We start from the raw sequence: 17040 nt of genomic DNA, 5'->3' as shown, positions 1-17040 counted from the left end.
GAGATATATATGTAATTGTGCAATAAAGTATATATAGAAATGGTAATTTCCAATTTTGGAACCATACAAATGTTCTAATATTATAAAACAGGAAAAGACGCATCGCGTGCATTTTCATCTTATTATATAGCATATATTATGCTAATATTTTATTTATTATTTTGTTATATATTTAATTTTGTGATTTTTGCGTATAAACTAGCTATATAAAAAATTCATAAAAAATGCATAAAAAATTATTGCTTGTTCATAAAAAATTGAAAAAATAGAAATAATTTTTTTTTTTTTTTTTTTTTTTTTTTGCACACACAAGCCATATTATATAGGAAAGAACTTCCTTTAATGATACCTTAGGAAAAGAAATAAAATGAATAGATAAAAAAAGGTACAATTTTGTACAAAAATAATTGCCTCTATACGTGTATGTATGTATATATATATATATATGCTAGGTATAGGAAGGGTTTTTTTTACCTCTTTTGGCGTTACATAAGTTTAATTAAAGTTAGAGCTTGTTATGTTTTGTATAAGTTTACAAGTTGAATAAATAAGAGAAGGAAATATTTAATTTGCTTGGAAAAAAGGAGAATTGGCACAATTAAATTAATAAGACAAAAGCAAAATGGTAACAAAAAAAAATAATAATAATAAAAGGTCATGATATTTTCCATTAATATGCAAATTATTGCATTTTATTAAAATTAGGAAAACGAAATTTGAGTTTTCAAGTTAAAATTAATGGGAAAGTAAATACGATATAGCTGATTTAAATATATGCATATTTAGTATTTTTTTATGTAACATAAGTTTTGTATTTTATATAATAAGGAGGATGAATGTCCATATTTGTTTACACATATATTGATTTCTTTCATTTTAGAGTGAGTCTGAAGAAATATTAAATAGAATTAAAAGTTATAGAGGGGTTGTAGGAGTTTTAGTAGTTAATAATGAAGGATTAATAATAAAAAGTACTTTTGATCAACAACAATCTGATTTACATGCGTCTTTACTTACACAATTATCGACAAAAGCACGAGATATAATAAGAGAGCTTGACCCACAGGTTTGCAAAAAAAAAAAAAAAAAGTATGGAGAGTGTTTAGCGGAGAATATATATATGTGCTCCTTATTTTATTCCATTTAATTTTTGCATTCCTTTAGAATGATATAAGTTTCTTGCGACTTAGATCGAAGAAACATGAAATAATGATAGCACCAGACAAGGACTACACTTTAATAGTTGTCCAAAACCCATATGCTGACAAAGATAAAAATTAAACAACACCGGTATTGTTAAATTATTATATATTCGTTTGGTTAGATCATCAATTTTTTTAAACATACATATTCATATATATTTTTTTTATGTAGATCACTTAAACTTGATTTGGATAGCAAATTGGGGAAAAGGTATTGAATGATTTGGAAAAACAAAATATAAAGTTTTAAAATAAATCGATAACATAGACAAGAACAATATCCATAAATTAAGAGAACAAAAAAAAGGGTTGCTATTTTTACTATAATGTACAGAAAAGAATAAATAAAAAAAAATTCTTCAATACGTTTGATTATTCACAAGTTATTATAATTGCAGGATTATGTTTATTTATTATTTTCCGTTACAAACTTTAAAATAAAAATAAGTAAAATATATAGCAACTGGTTTTCCCCAAATTCTCTTCATATTATTTTATATTATTCCCTTGTTTATTTATCTTTTCTTTATTTATTTTTTATTTTTAATAAATTTCTAACTTTGTGATAAAATTGTTATATGCATATAAAAAAAAAAAGAGAATAATTTATTTCGTTTCAAAAATATTTATTCTTCCAAAATGTAAAAAAAAAAAAAATTTATTTACAATTTTATATGAACTATAATACGAAACTTTCAAAGGAAAATAAAAAAAAAAATATTGCATAAATAAAAATATAGAACATAAAATATGTTGAAAAAATAATATAAAACAATATTTTATATATTTTATATATTTATATATTATAAAAAAAAATAATAATTTATAATATCGAATGAAAATACATGAGTTGCTATTTTTTGTGGGTTATTAAATGGTGTATTGAAAAATAGCTTGTTACAAAATATTTTGTATATATAAAATGAATATATAAATAATTAATAGCAATTTTAAATTTATCATAATATATAATTTATTAAAACTGATTGTCCATCTTTATTCTTTACAAGTTTGATAGAAAAAAATACGGAAGTGAATAAGGAGAGGTAGAGGACTAGACGCAACATCAAACATAGAAACATAAATAACTTATAACTATACATATGGAGGAAGGAATAAAATGTGAGGATCAACCAAAAGCTGAAAACTGTAATGAAAATAAAGATGGCAATAATGTTGATAATGATACAAAACAGAACAATTTAAACAATTCCAGTCAAAATAAAAAAAAGAAAAATAAGAAAGCCAAAAAAACGAACTTAAAACGTATCAACAAAAATAAAAATAAGAAAAACAAGAAAAACCAAAGCAATAAAAATGTAGAAAAAAACAACAGAAATGGAGAAGGGGGACAAATTAATTCCATCGTCGATTTTTTGAAAAAAAACGAACCAGAGCGTGTGCAAAAAGAAGGTAAGCAAAAAAAATTTTTTTATTTTAAACTTGAAAAAGGGATGGCTCAATAAAATACTAGCTATCACATTATTACCTTTATTTTTACAAACGTATAGACATTAAAGAGTTGAAAAAGGAAGAAGAAAAATCATCCGTGGAAATTCGTCAACACAAAAATGATAAAAAGAAGGAGAAAAAAAAAGAAAAAAAGAATGATAGTATAGATATTGAAGGTAAGAAATATGATTTATTTTTACGATTTTTCATATAAAAATAATAAAATAATAATATTATATATGTTATATTTTTTTTAGAGAGAAATGAGAGAACAGTATTTGTTGGTAATATCCCTTTAAATGATGTAGGCAATTTCAAATTGCTTAAAATACTAGGAATTAAAAAGTCATTAGTTGAATCGGTATAACCCATTTTACACACATTAATTTTAATATTTATATTTTATAAAAATATACATATACATATAAATGTCTATATACTTTTTTTATTTTAGATAAGATTTCGATCGCTACCTTTGGAAGAGAAATATGCAAAGAACAAGAGGCTTGGCATCATGTTAAAAAAGTTCACGGTATAATAATTCGAAAAAATTCACCTACATATTTATATCTAGAATATATGAACATGTTTGATTAAATAATAATTTATACTTTTTTTATGATTTAGGATGTGAAGGATAACAAAAATGCATGCATACGACTGAAAAGGAAAGAAGATGTTTCTTTACTTTTGAATAAAAATGTAATTTTTTAATTTAAAATAAAAAAGATAAATAAATATTTGTCATATATTAATTATAGCTAGTTCATATGATTTTTTTTTTTTTTTTTAGGGAACTGTATATAATGGATATGTTTTACGAGTAAACAAATTTGGTGATCAGAGTAGTTTTAGCAGAAAAAAAACTGTATGCGTTAAAAATTTAGATAGGAGTATAAATGAAAAGGATTTATATGAATTATTTAAGGATGTTGATGAAATAAAAGGTGGGTCTACAAAGAGAATTTTTTTCATATATAGTGGTGAGAAATTGTATATTTTATTTACTTTTTTTTTCTTCTTACAATATAGGTGTCCGTATATTAAGGGATTTAGAAAATAGCCAATCAAGGGTTAGAAAAAAAAAAAAAAAGTGAAATATAAAATAGCTTTTTTGTGTGCATATTTTCTTTAAAAAAGCTAGCTATACAAAATATGGAGAGTTAAGCTCATTTTTGTATTTTGCTTATTTATTCTTTATAGGGTGTTGCTTTTGTATTATTTGAGAATAGAGCTTCCGTTAAAAAGGCAATAAACTTGTTCAACGGAAAAGAAATAAAAGTAAGTCCTTGTTTTATTTAAAATGTAATTAAATTGGTTGTATAATGTTTGTCTCATTTTGTTATGCACATTTCGCTATTTTTTTTTTTTTATTTTTTTTTTTTTTTTTTTTTTTTTTTTACTTTTCATAGGATAGAGTAATTACTGTTGAAAAAGTATTACAGGAAAAAGAAAATGATAAAAATGGTTAGTAAAAAAAAAAAAAAGCTATTAAAGTAGACTTGCATATTTGTATGTCGATTTACCTACCCGAATGAATGGGTGCAGACATATAAAAATGTACACACATATAAAGCATATATATATTTCATTTATTTTTCTTTTTGCTTATTTTAGAAACATCAAAACATGACTTTAAAAAGAGAGGAGTAAATAGTTTTAAAAAATTTAAACAAAAAAATACAAATCGTTTTAAACAACGCCAAAAATAGTGTGCCCCAATTAATGGACATAACAAATTGTATATAATACGAATAAGGGAATAATGAAATAATTTTTTTTTATTTTAAATTAGTTTCTTATTATGTTTCTATTTTATATAGTTACACACTTTATAAGTATTCAAACTTGTTGTTGTTTAATGTTTTTATTTTCAATTTTTTTATTTACATTTGCTTATCGTTTATTTATGTAATATGGTGGAAAAAATAAATATAATTAAAATTTTTTTAAAGTTAAAATTTTCTTTTTTAATTATTTCCACAACATATTCGAATTAAATATATGATAAAACATAATATATGCATATTGTATATATAAATATGCAGACAGTTGTAAAAAAACTTTGAAATTATAATAATGCTACTATTACTATTTTCCAACGAATATTTGCATATATAAAACCTAATGTTTCAAAAATATTAATTTAATAAATAATATTAAAATTAAAAAAATGTTAGGGGAAGATTTATTTATGTTTAAAAGAAACAACTATTGTGCTGCCTATGAATATATGGATAATAATTATAAACACATCGGAAATATGCATTATTGGTAATTATATTTATTAATAGTGTATTATATTTTCTTTTTAATTTTTTTAATTTTTTTCTTCACCATTTACAGATTTACCCTGATTTATAAGTAAAAAAACATGTTGCAAATATATAGCATGCGAATTTTTTAATTTTTTTTTAAAAATTATGTTGATATTTTATACTTTATTAACACATGTCAAGTATAATGTGTATATTTTATAAATTGAATATTTCATAAATTAATATATTGCATGTTTTATTATGAATGAAATACCTGCATTTTTATATGTATTATTTAAATACACGTTATTTGTAAAAAAAATATATAAACATTATTTTTCCCAGTACTTGACCCAAGATTTGTATATATATAAATGCATATAGGGAGATTATTATAAATATATGTAGATTTTATTTTTTTATTTTATTAATTTTTTTTTTTGTTGTGGTATAGTATTTTATTCATAATGAAAACCATTGTTTTTTTTTTCTTAACTTATATTTGTATTTAAAATTTTATATTAATTTTTTGTATGTTTTAAGCGATAAATGGATATATGTGCATATATGCGTACGTATAGTAAAAATTAAACAAATAACAGTAAAACGAGAATTATAAAAAAAAATTAATAGTAGTAAATAGTATTTAGTGTAATATTATTTGGCATATAAATTATAATTCTATATAAAAAAGGGTGTCATAATATAGTATGGTGTCGTATTGATTCAAATTGCTAATTACAGAAGAACATTAAATATATGAACTGTGTATAAAATAAAGTCTTACAAACACAATAGAACAAGAATAAAATCGATCAAATTTGTGGAGAATATAAAATTTTAATAGGCAAAAGTGGACATATACATTTTTATGCAACTATTACACACATAAATCTTAAGTATCGCAAAAAATATCATTGACTTAATTTATTAATACAGTTAAATAGGATATAGAAAAGTTATAGAAGACCCACAAAATTTTTTTTTGTTTTTTTTTTTTCATAATAATAAATATAGCTATCTAGCCATTTTTATTAAGACATATAAATATATGTACATAATTTAAAAAAAAAAATATGAACAAATAAATGAGACATATAAAGTGAAGAAACAAATAAGATATCAAAGAGTATATTACAACTAATATGTTTTCTTCTCTTAAAGGATAGTATGTGTGTGTATAGAAAAATATTATATTTTTTGTAAATATTATCCATATTTTTGATAATTAACTTGATATAGTTTGAAGATTTTCGAAAAAAAAAAATGATTTATTCTTTGTAATTTTATGGCTATATTATATACCAAAATTTTTTGAAATATTTTCAATTTCCCCCCCAATTATTTACTTGGATATATGCACACATACGCATTTATTCTCATGCTTGTGTGTAGCTAATATTAACCAATCTTTTAATTATTTGTATTTTTCTTGTTAATTTGTTTATCATTTCTTTTTTTTGCTAATATATATTTTTTTTGAAAATGCCATCATTAAAAGAAGAAGTCCCTTTTGAAAGTCGAGTTGCAGAGACTCATAAAATTCGAGCAAAATACCCAAACAGAATTCCAGTGGTATGTGAAAAAGCACATAGATCAAATTTACCCGAAATTGAAAAAAAGAAATTTCTTGTACCTATGAATATGTTAGTAGGTGAATTTAAATTTGTTTTACATCAGCATATAAATCAAAGTGCATATGGAAATAATATGAAATTGTTTAGAGAAAAAACTATATATTTATTTGTCAATAATATTATTCCAAAAACAGGGTTATTAATGCAAGAATTATATGAAATGTATAAAGACGAAGACGGATATTTGTATCTTGAATACAGTTGTGAAAGTTGTTTTGGATAAAAGAAAAAGAGTTACCCTTTTTTATATAGATAAAAAATTGTATATATATATGAATGTCATTTGAAAAATGCTGTGTATATAAAGAGAGTCACCCAGGGAAAAAGATTTGTAAATATATCAAGTTAAATTATATTTGATTGTAGTCACCATTTTGTATACCGAAATAATAAAACAACCATTTATTTTATTCATAATGCTATGAATTTTATTAGAATGGATATTTAACCAAGGAATTATTATTCTTACTATATTTTTATATCATTAAGGGATAAAAAATGAATATATAGAATTATAGGGTATTTGTAGGTTTTATTATTTTCCATCCTATGTATATGGACACAAATATATGTGTATATGCATTTTACTTATTTTTAAACTTTTAGTGGCAAACAATATTTATGATATACTTTGATGTGTAAAAGGTGTGGTTCCTTTCAAACACATAATTATTTATTATTAAAGAGTTGAGGGTGAATTAACTTATATTTTGGCATACATATGCTTACACTTTTTAATAATGGTTATATTTTATTTTTATTAAAACTTATTTAATATTATGTCTATGTATGTGATGCATGCATTATATCGCATATTTTTATTTCTTTTTATGAATATGCATAATTTTTATTACTTTTTATGAACATGCATAATTTTTATTGTATTTTCTTTTATGTGGATATTTTCATGATCGCTTATGTTTAATTTTTGTCTTCACCGCATTGTAAATATATACACATATGCATATATATATGTATGTTTGTGTGTGAATATATGTTTTATCTTTTTTGTTTTTTTTTTGAAGTTTGAATTAACTTTTAAAATTGTTATTTTACCATAAAAATATGTTTATTAGCATAAAACTAAAGCAACAAAAATAATGCTTTTTTATGGAGTTAAGGAAAAAGTGGTATTTCGATCATTTCCCAAAATATTAATGCCCATTTTGTTTATTCGCATTTAATATTTTTTATGACCTGTTAATATAATATTGGGGTATCGGTCTTAAATAGGGTCACTATTTTATGACTTGTTCATAATATTGAAAGAAAAATTAAAGTTTGGGAAAAAAGTTAAGGAAGTGAATGGTTTACCAATTTAGGAGTAGTGGATTTCATTTATATCACCGTTAATATGCTTTTATGCATTTAATATGTCTTTATTTTTTTTCATAAAACCCCAGGGGGTTGTAAATCCCCTTTCCTATATATACCAAACCATAGTATTATACAATACCTGTGATTGTTAATAATATGAATATTTTCTTTTTACTTACTTTTTTAAACGATTTATTTTTATAAAAATAAAAATTATTATAACATTTTAAAGGTTTACAGAAAATGTATGGATAAATTAATTATTCTTTATACTGTGAGGGGTATAAAGAGCGAAGAAAAAATAAATGGAATTATAAAAGAGCAAATTTTATTTATGTTTAATCTGGTAATATAAATATGTTACAATATTATTTTAATTCTATTATTTTATCGTTTTACATATTTTAGCTGTTTGACTGTTTTTCGTAGCTTTATTTTGCTGCTAATATTTTTAGTAAAATTTGTAGCGACCCTTATGGAGATTGCAGCTGTGTAATTATAAAACAAAATTTTATTATAAATATGAATTAAAAAAAAACGACATATAAATATATCTATGTAGAAAAGAAAAGCAAGTGAATGATATTTGTTGAAAATAAAAAACTTTGACAAAATAAATATAAAAAAAAATGTAGTTATATAAAATATTATTTTAGTTCATGTTTTTCTCCTTAACATTATTATACGCCATTTGGTGGGTACCATTTGCTATAAATAAAAAAATAATATTTGATCAGAATGCAAAAAGAATAAACAATCACCATTATATAAAAAATTATATACGGAAAAATGTTTTTGATAACAAGAATAAAATTAGAAAAACAATATTAAAATATAACAGGAAAAAGTTTGAGAATAAAATATTTGATACACATCCTAATTGTTGTAATGATAGTAATGGATGTAAAAATGAATCTTATAAAAGTCATATAGAAAAAATATATAATGATTTAAATAGTTTGGCTACAAAAAATGATAAGATCAATTATATTATTCAGGCAGGAAATAAAGATTGTAAAGACTATTATATACCCATAGATAGAGCAAATTTTACTAATAAAAATATATTTGACCATACAAAAAAACAAAAATGTTATATAAATGAGCTTAGAAGTAATGTTAAATATATGTACATAAATAAGTGCAATTCGAATGTTTATTTGGGTGTAGATATAGAACAATGTTGTTTTAAAAATGAGGAGGTAAAAGAAACATGTCATGATATGCCAAACAAAATACCTAAATTGACAATCTCTGAAATAGTATTGTCTAATAAGGAAGAAAGAAATGAAAAAAAAAAAATTATAAACTTACTAAAGATGAACGATATTAGTGGGATAGAAAGAATTATAAAAAAAAAAAGCTTGCCAATAAATTATTATATTACAATTGATGGAGGTAGTGATAATATTGTATTGAGTAATTTTCTTTATATGTTATTGAAGGGAGTAAATAAATTGGATTTACAATTTTTTTTGAATATAGATTTTAAAAAAATAGCTAGTGATTTTAAAAATAGGTTTGAAATATATTTCAATACAGAACATATTGTAAATCATATTTACAAACGAATTTGTAAATTCTTTTTAAAAATAAATGAGGTAGAGAATTTGAAAAAAAAAAAAAAAAAAAATATATTAACAAAGCTTGACATAAATAAATGTGAAAACCAATTAGATTTTAGTAAAGACATGAAGATATATTGTTATCCTAAAGTAGCACATATGCTTAGTGGAGGAATAGATTCATTGATGGCTTTAATTTTATTAGAAAAAAAAAAGTTTTATGTCGATAATTATTATTTTAATTTTGCACATTATGATTGTAGTAAGAATGATTTAAAATATGTAAAAAATATTTGCAAAAATCGAAATAATTTACATATTATTAATATAAATAATGAATATTATGAAAGTGTGTTTTTACCAATGCTTAAAAGTTATGCAAAAGGAGAAGTTCCAAACCCAGATATTGTTTGTAATAAAAAAATAAAATATAATTTTTTATTGAAGACAATTAAATCTATGTCTAAATTAAAGGGAAAAAATTTTAATTATTCTTATATTTCTACTGGTCATTATGCAATGATATCTACAAATAACCCCAAAAATTGTAATAACATTTTTAATAATAATTTTCCATATATTAAAGAAAAAATGGAAAAAAAAAAAAAAAAAAATAGATATAAATTAGTTGTTAGTAGTGACTTGAAAAAAGATCAAACATTTTTCTTATCCTCTTTTTCCGAAAAGCAATTATCAAAATTTTTATTCCCCTTAAGTTTGTATAATAAAAATGATATAAAAATGTTTATGAAAAAAAATAATATTACAGATTATAATCCAAATGAAACTAAGGGTTTGTGTTTGTATGGAAATGTAGATATGCATTCATTGTTGAGACTGTATTTTAAAACAGGAGAGTGTAGCAACAGTGAGAGTGTGCAAAATGAACGTGTGGATAGTGAAAGTGGGGAGAGAGTAATGAAACGGGGGTTGGATGTCCAAGTTTCAGGGGTAGACTTACATAGATTTAAAAAAAATGATATAAAAGATTTTAATTTAAATTATGTAAATTATATTATAAATATAGATGATGGAATAGTTATGGAAAAAAATTCAGATATTCATTTATATACTATAGGGCAAAACAAACATATAACAACATATATACATGATCTATATATAAATCGATTTAAAAATAAAAAAAATAAAAAAAATATATTTTCTTCATGCCAATGGACAGTAGTTTATAAAAAGATTTTACCAAAGGAGAGACAAATTATGGAAAATTTTATTTATGTTACAAAAAATTATTATGATAAAAAGTTTGATATTATAAAAAAAAAGTGTAAATTAAAAAATGTTAAATGGATCGAACAGTGTAATAATGATAATATTCCAAATTATTTAAAAAAAAAAAAAAAAATAAATAGAGATAGTAAAATAAAAGATAGCGTAATAATATTTGTAAAAATACGAAACAATGAAAAAATAAAAAAAGCAAAATTGATATTTAATAAAAATAATAAGGAGCCCTATTTGGAATTAGAAAATCCAGACATAGGTTTATCACCAGGTCAGATCATTACTTTTTATTTACCATTTATTATAAAAAAGAATAAACAAACTCAATATATTTATAATCTAGATAAGTATTTACATTTTCCTATATACTACCATTGTATTGGGACTGCTAAAATAAAAAACCAGTACCTCAACAGTGGCATATATAAAAGAATAATGGAAATCCACAAAAAAAATGGCCTTACACCCTTTTAAGGTTGTCAAAAAATTTCACTTTTTAAAGGTTGTCAAAAAATCTCACTTTTTAAAGGGTGTCGAAAAATTTCACTTTTTAAAGGTTGTCGAAAAAAATATTGTATACCTCATGAATTAGTAATCCCATTTTAATATGATGACCCATCCCTAGGACTTTTTATTTTTTATACATTTTTTTCTTATTTTTTTTGCACATTTAATGGTAAATAAGCTAGTTTGTTGTTTACATGTTCATGTATATGTAATAAGGTTTAATTTTTAATTTTTTTTGTTTAGCTATTATAATTATATTTAAAATATGTAGTAAGCCTGTGCAGATATGGGCAAATAGTATTGTACTTTTTATAAGTTCACATAATTATATTTCACTTATGTTTGTATATTATATAATTATTTGCCTTTGAATGTTTATGTTTTTTTTTTTCGATTTTTTTTTTATATTTTTTTGATAAACTATAAAACATGATTAAATAAAATAAGAATAAAAAAAAATATAAATTTTTTTTGGAAACTAGTTTGGCTTAATATCATATTATAAGTACTACGTGTATTTGATACATCAAGTTATACCGTAAGTACTGTACTACTATTTAATGTGTATTTTGAAAAAAAGAATGATTAATGTTTTTAAAAAATATTGCTTACCATTTCTTAGTTATTAAATAGGATAAACTAATTTGGTATGAAAATTTTTACAAAAATATAAATATAAAGAAGGGATACAAAAGTTGAAAGTACCTGCTAAGATAAGCATATAATTATAAGTGTGTGGCTATACAAAAAGTAAAGAAGTAAAAAAATAAAAAATAAAATAAAATATAAAAAAATATATACAGTTCGAATGTACGTAGCATGACATAAGGAATAAAAAACCTGTAAAATAATATGAGCAAAACAAGAGGAAAAAAGTACAGGGGAAGGAATTCAATGGATAGTAACCTACTTACCCAAGCTGAGACAAAGAGTTTGCAAAAAATAAATTCAAAAGAAATAGATGAAGAAGCTGAAACAAACTCAACAAGTGAAATTAAAAATTTAGAAAGTTATGGAAATATTGAGGATGAAGAATATAGTCATGGAGATTTGACTAGCCAAAATACTGAAACAGACAAAAAACATATTGAAACTGAAAGTGTTGATGAAAATTATCAAGAACAAATTGAAAATGAAGAAAAAAATATTCTTAAAAATGAAACTATAAAGAAGACAGACAAAAGAAGTAACATAGATAAACGTAAAAAACATGAAGAAGATGAAAAAAATAAAAATGATGAATTTTCCGACCATATAAATGACCCAAATAAATATGATATATTGGAACCGGAAAAGAAAATAAGAAAATGTGTAAATATCAAAAATGATGATCAAAATGAAAATTGTACAAGGAAAGAAAAAGTAATAAAGAATGTTGAAAATATTTTAAAAAACAGTGAAAAATATATAGGGACAGATAATGGAACTCCTAACAAAAAACATAATATCAAATTAAATATTGATGGATTAAAAAATAATATAAAAATAAATAATATGAAAGAAAATTTGATGAATATAAATAAAACTGATAATATTGTTTGTTCTAACAATTCTTCACTTCCTCTTATTATATATGGGATTTCTGAAACGATAGAAAAAATTATGACAATCGATAAAAGTAATGATATAAATAAAATAAAGATGATTGAAATTGTACAGGATTTAAATATACTTATGAAATCTTATTACAATATAATACTAAAATGTGATTCAAGTTTAACCTTAACTGTTAATAAAATTAATGTATTATATAACCATTATAAAAATGTCGAAAAATATATATATGAAGAAGTATATAAAAAAGGTAATTCAAAAATATTGGAAATGCTTGATGAAGATAAAATTAAAGAAATTGATATTAAACATGTAAATAAAAAAATAAAAAATGATGAACAACAAATTAATATATTTTCTTCAACGATGTATAGTTTAGATATTAACAATCCATCCATTAATTTGTCTATAGACAATAGTATTAATATAGAGAATAAAACTCTAAATGCAAATAATCTGACTGATTTAATGATTCAAACAAATAAGATAGAGCAACTAGATGAAGATAAACATGTTCTTGAAGAAAAAAATCCAGTAAATTTAGAAAATATAGATGATCTTTCCATTTTAAAAAAAGACAACAAAGAGATAGACACACAAATGATTAACAACAATTCTGAACAGGCAGACAAATGCAATGATTTAAAAATATTTTCAAGCATTAATTCAAAATCTACAACTATGTCAAGTTATAAAGATAGTGATAATGCTGATCAAATGGGGACTGACAATTTGGAAAATAAAAATAATATTCAAAGTAAATCCAAAGGATATAATAAATTAAAAAAAATGATAAATAAAAGAGAACATATTTTAAATAAACTAGAAAAATTAAATTCCCTATTTTTTTTTATATTTAATCATAAAGGAAATATAATAAATTATTTACATAAAGAAATTAATTCTTGTATTTTAGAATTTGATAAAGCATATAAATTGTATATCCCCAATTAGAAATACCTTATCAAAAAGGGTCGAAAAATTCCGTATAGCCATTTTTGTATTTGCTATAAATGTGCTCATTGTATTTTTTACGTTTCATTTATTGTTTATGTTTATATGCATACTCAATTCATTTGGAATGGTTCATTCACCGAATTGGTATGCAATTACAATAAGCATCACCTAAATGTGATACTTTGATGTTTTAAGTTTTTATTTTTTTACGTCACTTTTTGTATGTTTTTCATTTTATTGCAGTTGTGTGTGTATAGATAGGCACACATAAAATGTGAGCATGTTTCACTCCTTGCATAGTAGTTTATATTGAACATTTTATAATATTATAATGCGATAAATTTTTTTATTTTGCTGCTTATCCAATCGAATATGCTCACCAAAAATGATGGAAATATACTTTTTATGGGTTAACCATTTCAATATGCAAAATGAATTCAAAAAAAAAAAAAAAAAAATATATAATCATAAGATGTGCATGTGCATATGGAAAAATTGTTACCCACGACTGGGTTTCAAAACTGTTTCTGAGAATAGGTTAGAAATATATTTCCAAATATGTTGGGTATCAATATTAGGGATATATGAAGGCTGCATTTGGTTTTTTGTTTTTAAATTATAAACATATATATTATATATATCTTCTATATTAGCTAGTTTTATTTCACTCATCCATAAATCGAACATGATTTTTTCTATCATATTATTTATTTCTTCAACCACATCTTCAAGACAATTTGATATTTTCCTATCTTCTCTAATTTTCCATTTCTCATTTGAATATGGATAGTTGTCTATAATTGGAAAGTGATCATATTCGTAGTATCTCTCAAAAGTGTCTATATTACAAAGTTCAGTTTTGATTTTATTTCTATCCGTGCTCATATTAAAAAAGGATGTATTAAAAATGTTTTTATAATATTGATAGTCAGGTATGATATTTTCAATTTTAAAAGTATTTTTTCCATTTTCTTTTATGCCATAATTGATATATTTTGTTGTATTAGGATTAGATATTTTATTTTTAAACAATTTATTTTCTAAACTTTTGTATAGTTCAATTGCTTGTTTAAATATATCTTCAATGTTAAATCCATTTTGTTGACTTTGATGTATGTATAATGATCCGTTTCGTTTTATTAACCTTCCAACATCTAAAATATTTTTTTGAATCATTTTTATTTTTTCATCTAGTTGATTATAAAATTTTATTATCAATCGAAGTTTGAATTCATTTGAATCTTCATCTATATATGAGTATGCATCTATGAGTAGGTCAGGACTAGATGAATCATATTTTTCTTCAATAAAATCAGATCCATTTTCACTTATTTCAAAAATATTATCATCATATATCTCCATATTTATTCTACTATTTACATTAGCCTCTATATTTTTTTTATCCTGAAATGATGATAGGTTAACTTTATCAATTTCATTTTCCTTGCTTGAATTATATTCATTTATTTCTTCTTCAATCCTAATTTTATATTTATAAAACTTTTCCTTTAGTAATAAAAATTTTATTTTAGCTTGGTAGATGTTGTAATTCGGGAACTTTATCAGGTTGAACAGGTGGAATGTCTTTAGCCTATTCTCTTCCTCATTTTGCCATCCATTTTGCCAACCATTTTGCCAGCCAGTTTTACTATGGGCACCGGTTTGAATATCATGACTAGGATCGTTATCAGATTGATTTCCACACTTATTTTGATAAATATGAGACAATAATATTCTTTTTGTTGTTTTTAAATCTTTTGATTTAAACATAAGAGAACGAATAACAGTAACCCAAGTATTAAACTCGTAAAGACATTTACATGTTAATGTTATTTTTTTTTTTTGATTATTATATATTATACAAAATGTAAAATTTTTTAATAAATCCATTTGATAATTTGAAAAAATAGGATCATTCAAATTATTTATTTCTAAACTGTTAATATCTTTAAAATATATTTTACAATCTTCTTCATATTTTCTTGATGAAAACCATCTTATATATTTTAAATTTTTACTTAAAATAAAATATCTTAAATGGGGGATATTAAAAATTGTATGTTTTAATAAGTTACTTCCTTCTTTTGCATATTCTATAGCTCTTAAAACTTCGGGAAAATTAAGAGGATTAATAAATTCTTCAAACTTGTTTTCATTTGCTTTTTCATTGTCTATAGACAGGTTTTCTATGTTTTCTACGTTTTCTACTTTTTCCTTTTCATCAATTTTGGCTGATTTATTAAAATCAATTTTTTTTATTAGATACTCTTCACAATTTCGTATATTTCCAAAATCATTGTAATAATATTCCTCAAATAGTTTGTAGTAAATGCCATTTTTTATTTCACCTTTTTCTGAGTTGGTTACATTTTCTTTTGCCAGCCTTTTTATTCGAACTAAATAAAAATCGTCATTAATAATATTTATACAAAAATCGTATATACCTTTTTTTATATATTCTTCTTCCATTGTATTATGCCAAGTATAAGTTAATTTGGTGCCTTCATGCCAAATATAAATGATGTTATATTGCTCTGGTTCTAGATATTGTGCATTCTGTTCACATGCTGTGTTGATATCACTTGGGTTTACTACAGGATCTAAATATATTTTGTTTGAATCATTAAAAAGAGAACATTCTTGATCACTAATAAATATTTGATGATCATTGGTATTTCTCAAATTGGGGCCATCTTGAATGTCCATTAAAATTTGTTCTATAGATTTGTTCCGTCTTAAATTATTTTCATTTTGAACATTTTTTCTATTTACACTAAAGTTGCTAGTAGCCCCTTCAACTTCTTTTAATTTAGTTTGATAGCGCCTTTTCAATTGCTTTAAGTTTTGTAAATTATTTGTATGGTGGTATTCCATTTTATTTTTTTTTTTTAAATATTGTATATTTTCACTTTCTTCGGCTTTAGGTCGTACCCATGTTTCTTTCGGCGTGGTTTTATAAAACATTTCAAATTCATTTTCAAAATCTGGATATTTTATAGAAGACAAATTTAAATCATTTTCATTGTTATTATTTACATTTTTATCATAAAAGTTATGAATTTGCATTTTTCTATTTTCACAGTGGTGTTTTTCATCCATTCTTTAAAATGGTGTTAACAGACAGGAAAAAAAGAATAAGAAAAATGTTGAAAAAAAAATTATATTAAAAACACCAAATAATAATGAAAAACATTGCATATTAGGAATAAGACGCAAATATGTGCCTTTTCTATAAATTGACATATAGACGGAAATAAAACAAAACAAAATAATTCTTTCGAAACGACAGATAGTTTAATTAAATGTGTGTAAAAGGATGTTGAAAATATTTAACATATGAGTAATGTGC

The 17040-nt window shown here is 22.6% G+C and overlaps 6 protein-coding genes across 6 annotated transcripts; 5 read left to right on the top strand and 1 right to left on the bottom strand.

Annotated features, from left to right (window-relative positions):
* Window positions 1–622: 622 nt before the first annotated feature.
* PVVCY_0500480 (flagellar outer arm dynein-associated protein, putative) lies at window positions 623–1281 on the top strand (the record flags this gene model as incomplete). Its single annotated transcript, XM_037635006.1, has 3 exons — window positions 623–625; window positions 881–1066; window positions 1165–1281. 3 exons carry the CDS (start codon window positions 623–625, stop codon window positions 1279–1281), a joined length of 306 nt encoding a protein of 101 aa, XP_037490194.1.
* Window positions 1282–2305: 1024 nt separating this feature from the next.
* On the top strand, window positions 2306–4366 carry PVVCY_0500470 (RNA-binding protein 34, putative; the record flags this gene model as incomplete). The annotated part of the gene is made up of 10 exons (XM_037635005.1): window positions 2306–2615; window positions 2714–2830; window positions 2912–3015; window positions 3109–3186; window positions 3282–3356; window positions 3448–3601; window positions 3687–3727; window positions 3858–3935; window positions 4067–4121; window positions 4272–4366. The coding sequence occupies 10 exons, from the start codon at window positions 2306–2308 to the stop codon at window positions 4364–4366; spliced, it is 1107 nt and encodes a 368-aa protein (XP_037490193.1).
* Window positions 4367–6397: 2031 nt separating this feature from the next.
* On the top strand, window positions 6398–6772 carry PVVCY_0500460 (autophagy-related protein 8, putative; the record flags this gene model as incomplete). The annotated part of the gene is made up of 1 exon (XM_008627421.1): window positions 6398–6772. The coding sequence occupies one exon, from the start codon at window positions 6398–6400 to the stop codon at window positions 6770–6772; it is 375 nt and encodes a 124-aa protein (XP_008625643.1).
* Window positions 6773–8525: 1753 nt separating this feature from the next.
* On the top strand, window positions 8526–11147 carry PVVCY_0500450 (tRNA methyltransferase, putative; the record flags this gene model as incomplete). The annotated part of the gene is made up of 1 exon (XM_008627420.2): window positions 8526–11147. The coding sequence occupies one exon, from the start codon at window positions 8526–8528 to the stop codon at window positions 11145–11147; it is 2622 nt and encodes an 873-aa protein (XP_008625642.2).
* Window positions 11148–12032: 885 nt separating this feature from the next.
* On the top strand, window positions 12033–13688 carry PVVCY_0500440 (conserved Plasmodium protein, unknown function; the record flags this gene model as incomplete). Its single annotated transcript, XM_008627419.2, has 1 exon — window positions 12033–13688. The coding sequence occupies one exon, from the start codon at window positions 12033–12035 to the stop codon at window positions 13686–13688; it is 1656 nt and encodes a 551-aa protein (XP_008625641.2).
* Window positions 13689–14189: 501 nt separating this feature from the next.
* On the bottom strand, window positions 14190–16790 carry PVVCY_0500430 (conserved Plasmodium protein, unknown function; the record flags this gene model as incomplete). The annotated part of the gene is made up of 1 exon (XM_008627418.2): window positions 14190–16790. One exon carries the CDS (start codon window positions 16788–16790, stop codon window positions 14190–14192), a length of 2601 nt encoding a protein of 866 aa, XP_008625640.2.
* Window positions 16791–17040: the final 250 nt, after the last annotated feature.

This window comes from Plasmodium vinckei (genome assembly GCF_900681995.1).
Source record: "Plasmodium vinckei vinckei genome assembly, chromosome: PVVCY_05".
NCBI classification, from domain to species: Eukaryota; Apicomplexa; class Aconoidasida; order Haemosporida; family Plasmodiidae; genus Plasmodium; species Plasmodium vinckei.
Note: the sequence above shows the minus strand (reverse complement) of the source record. Positions and strands in the feature narration are given on the sequence as shown.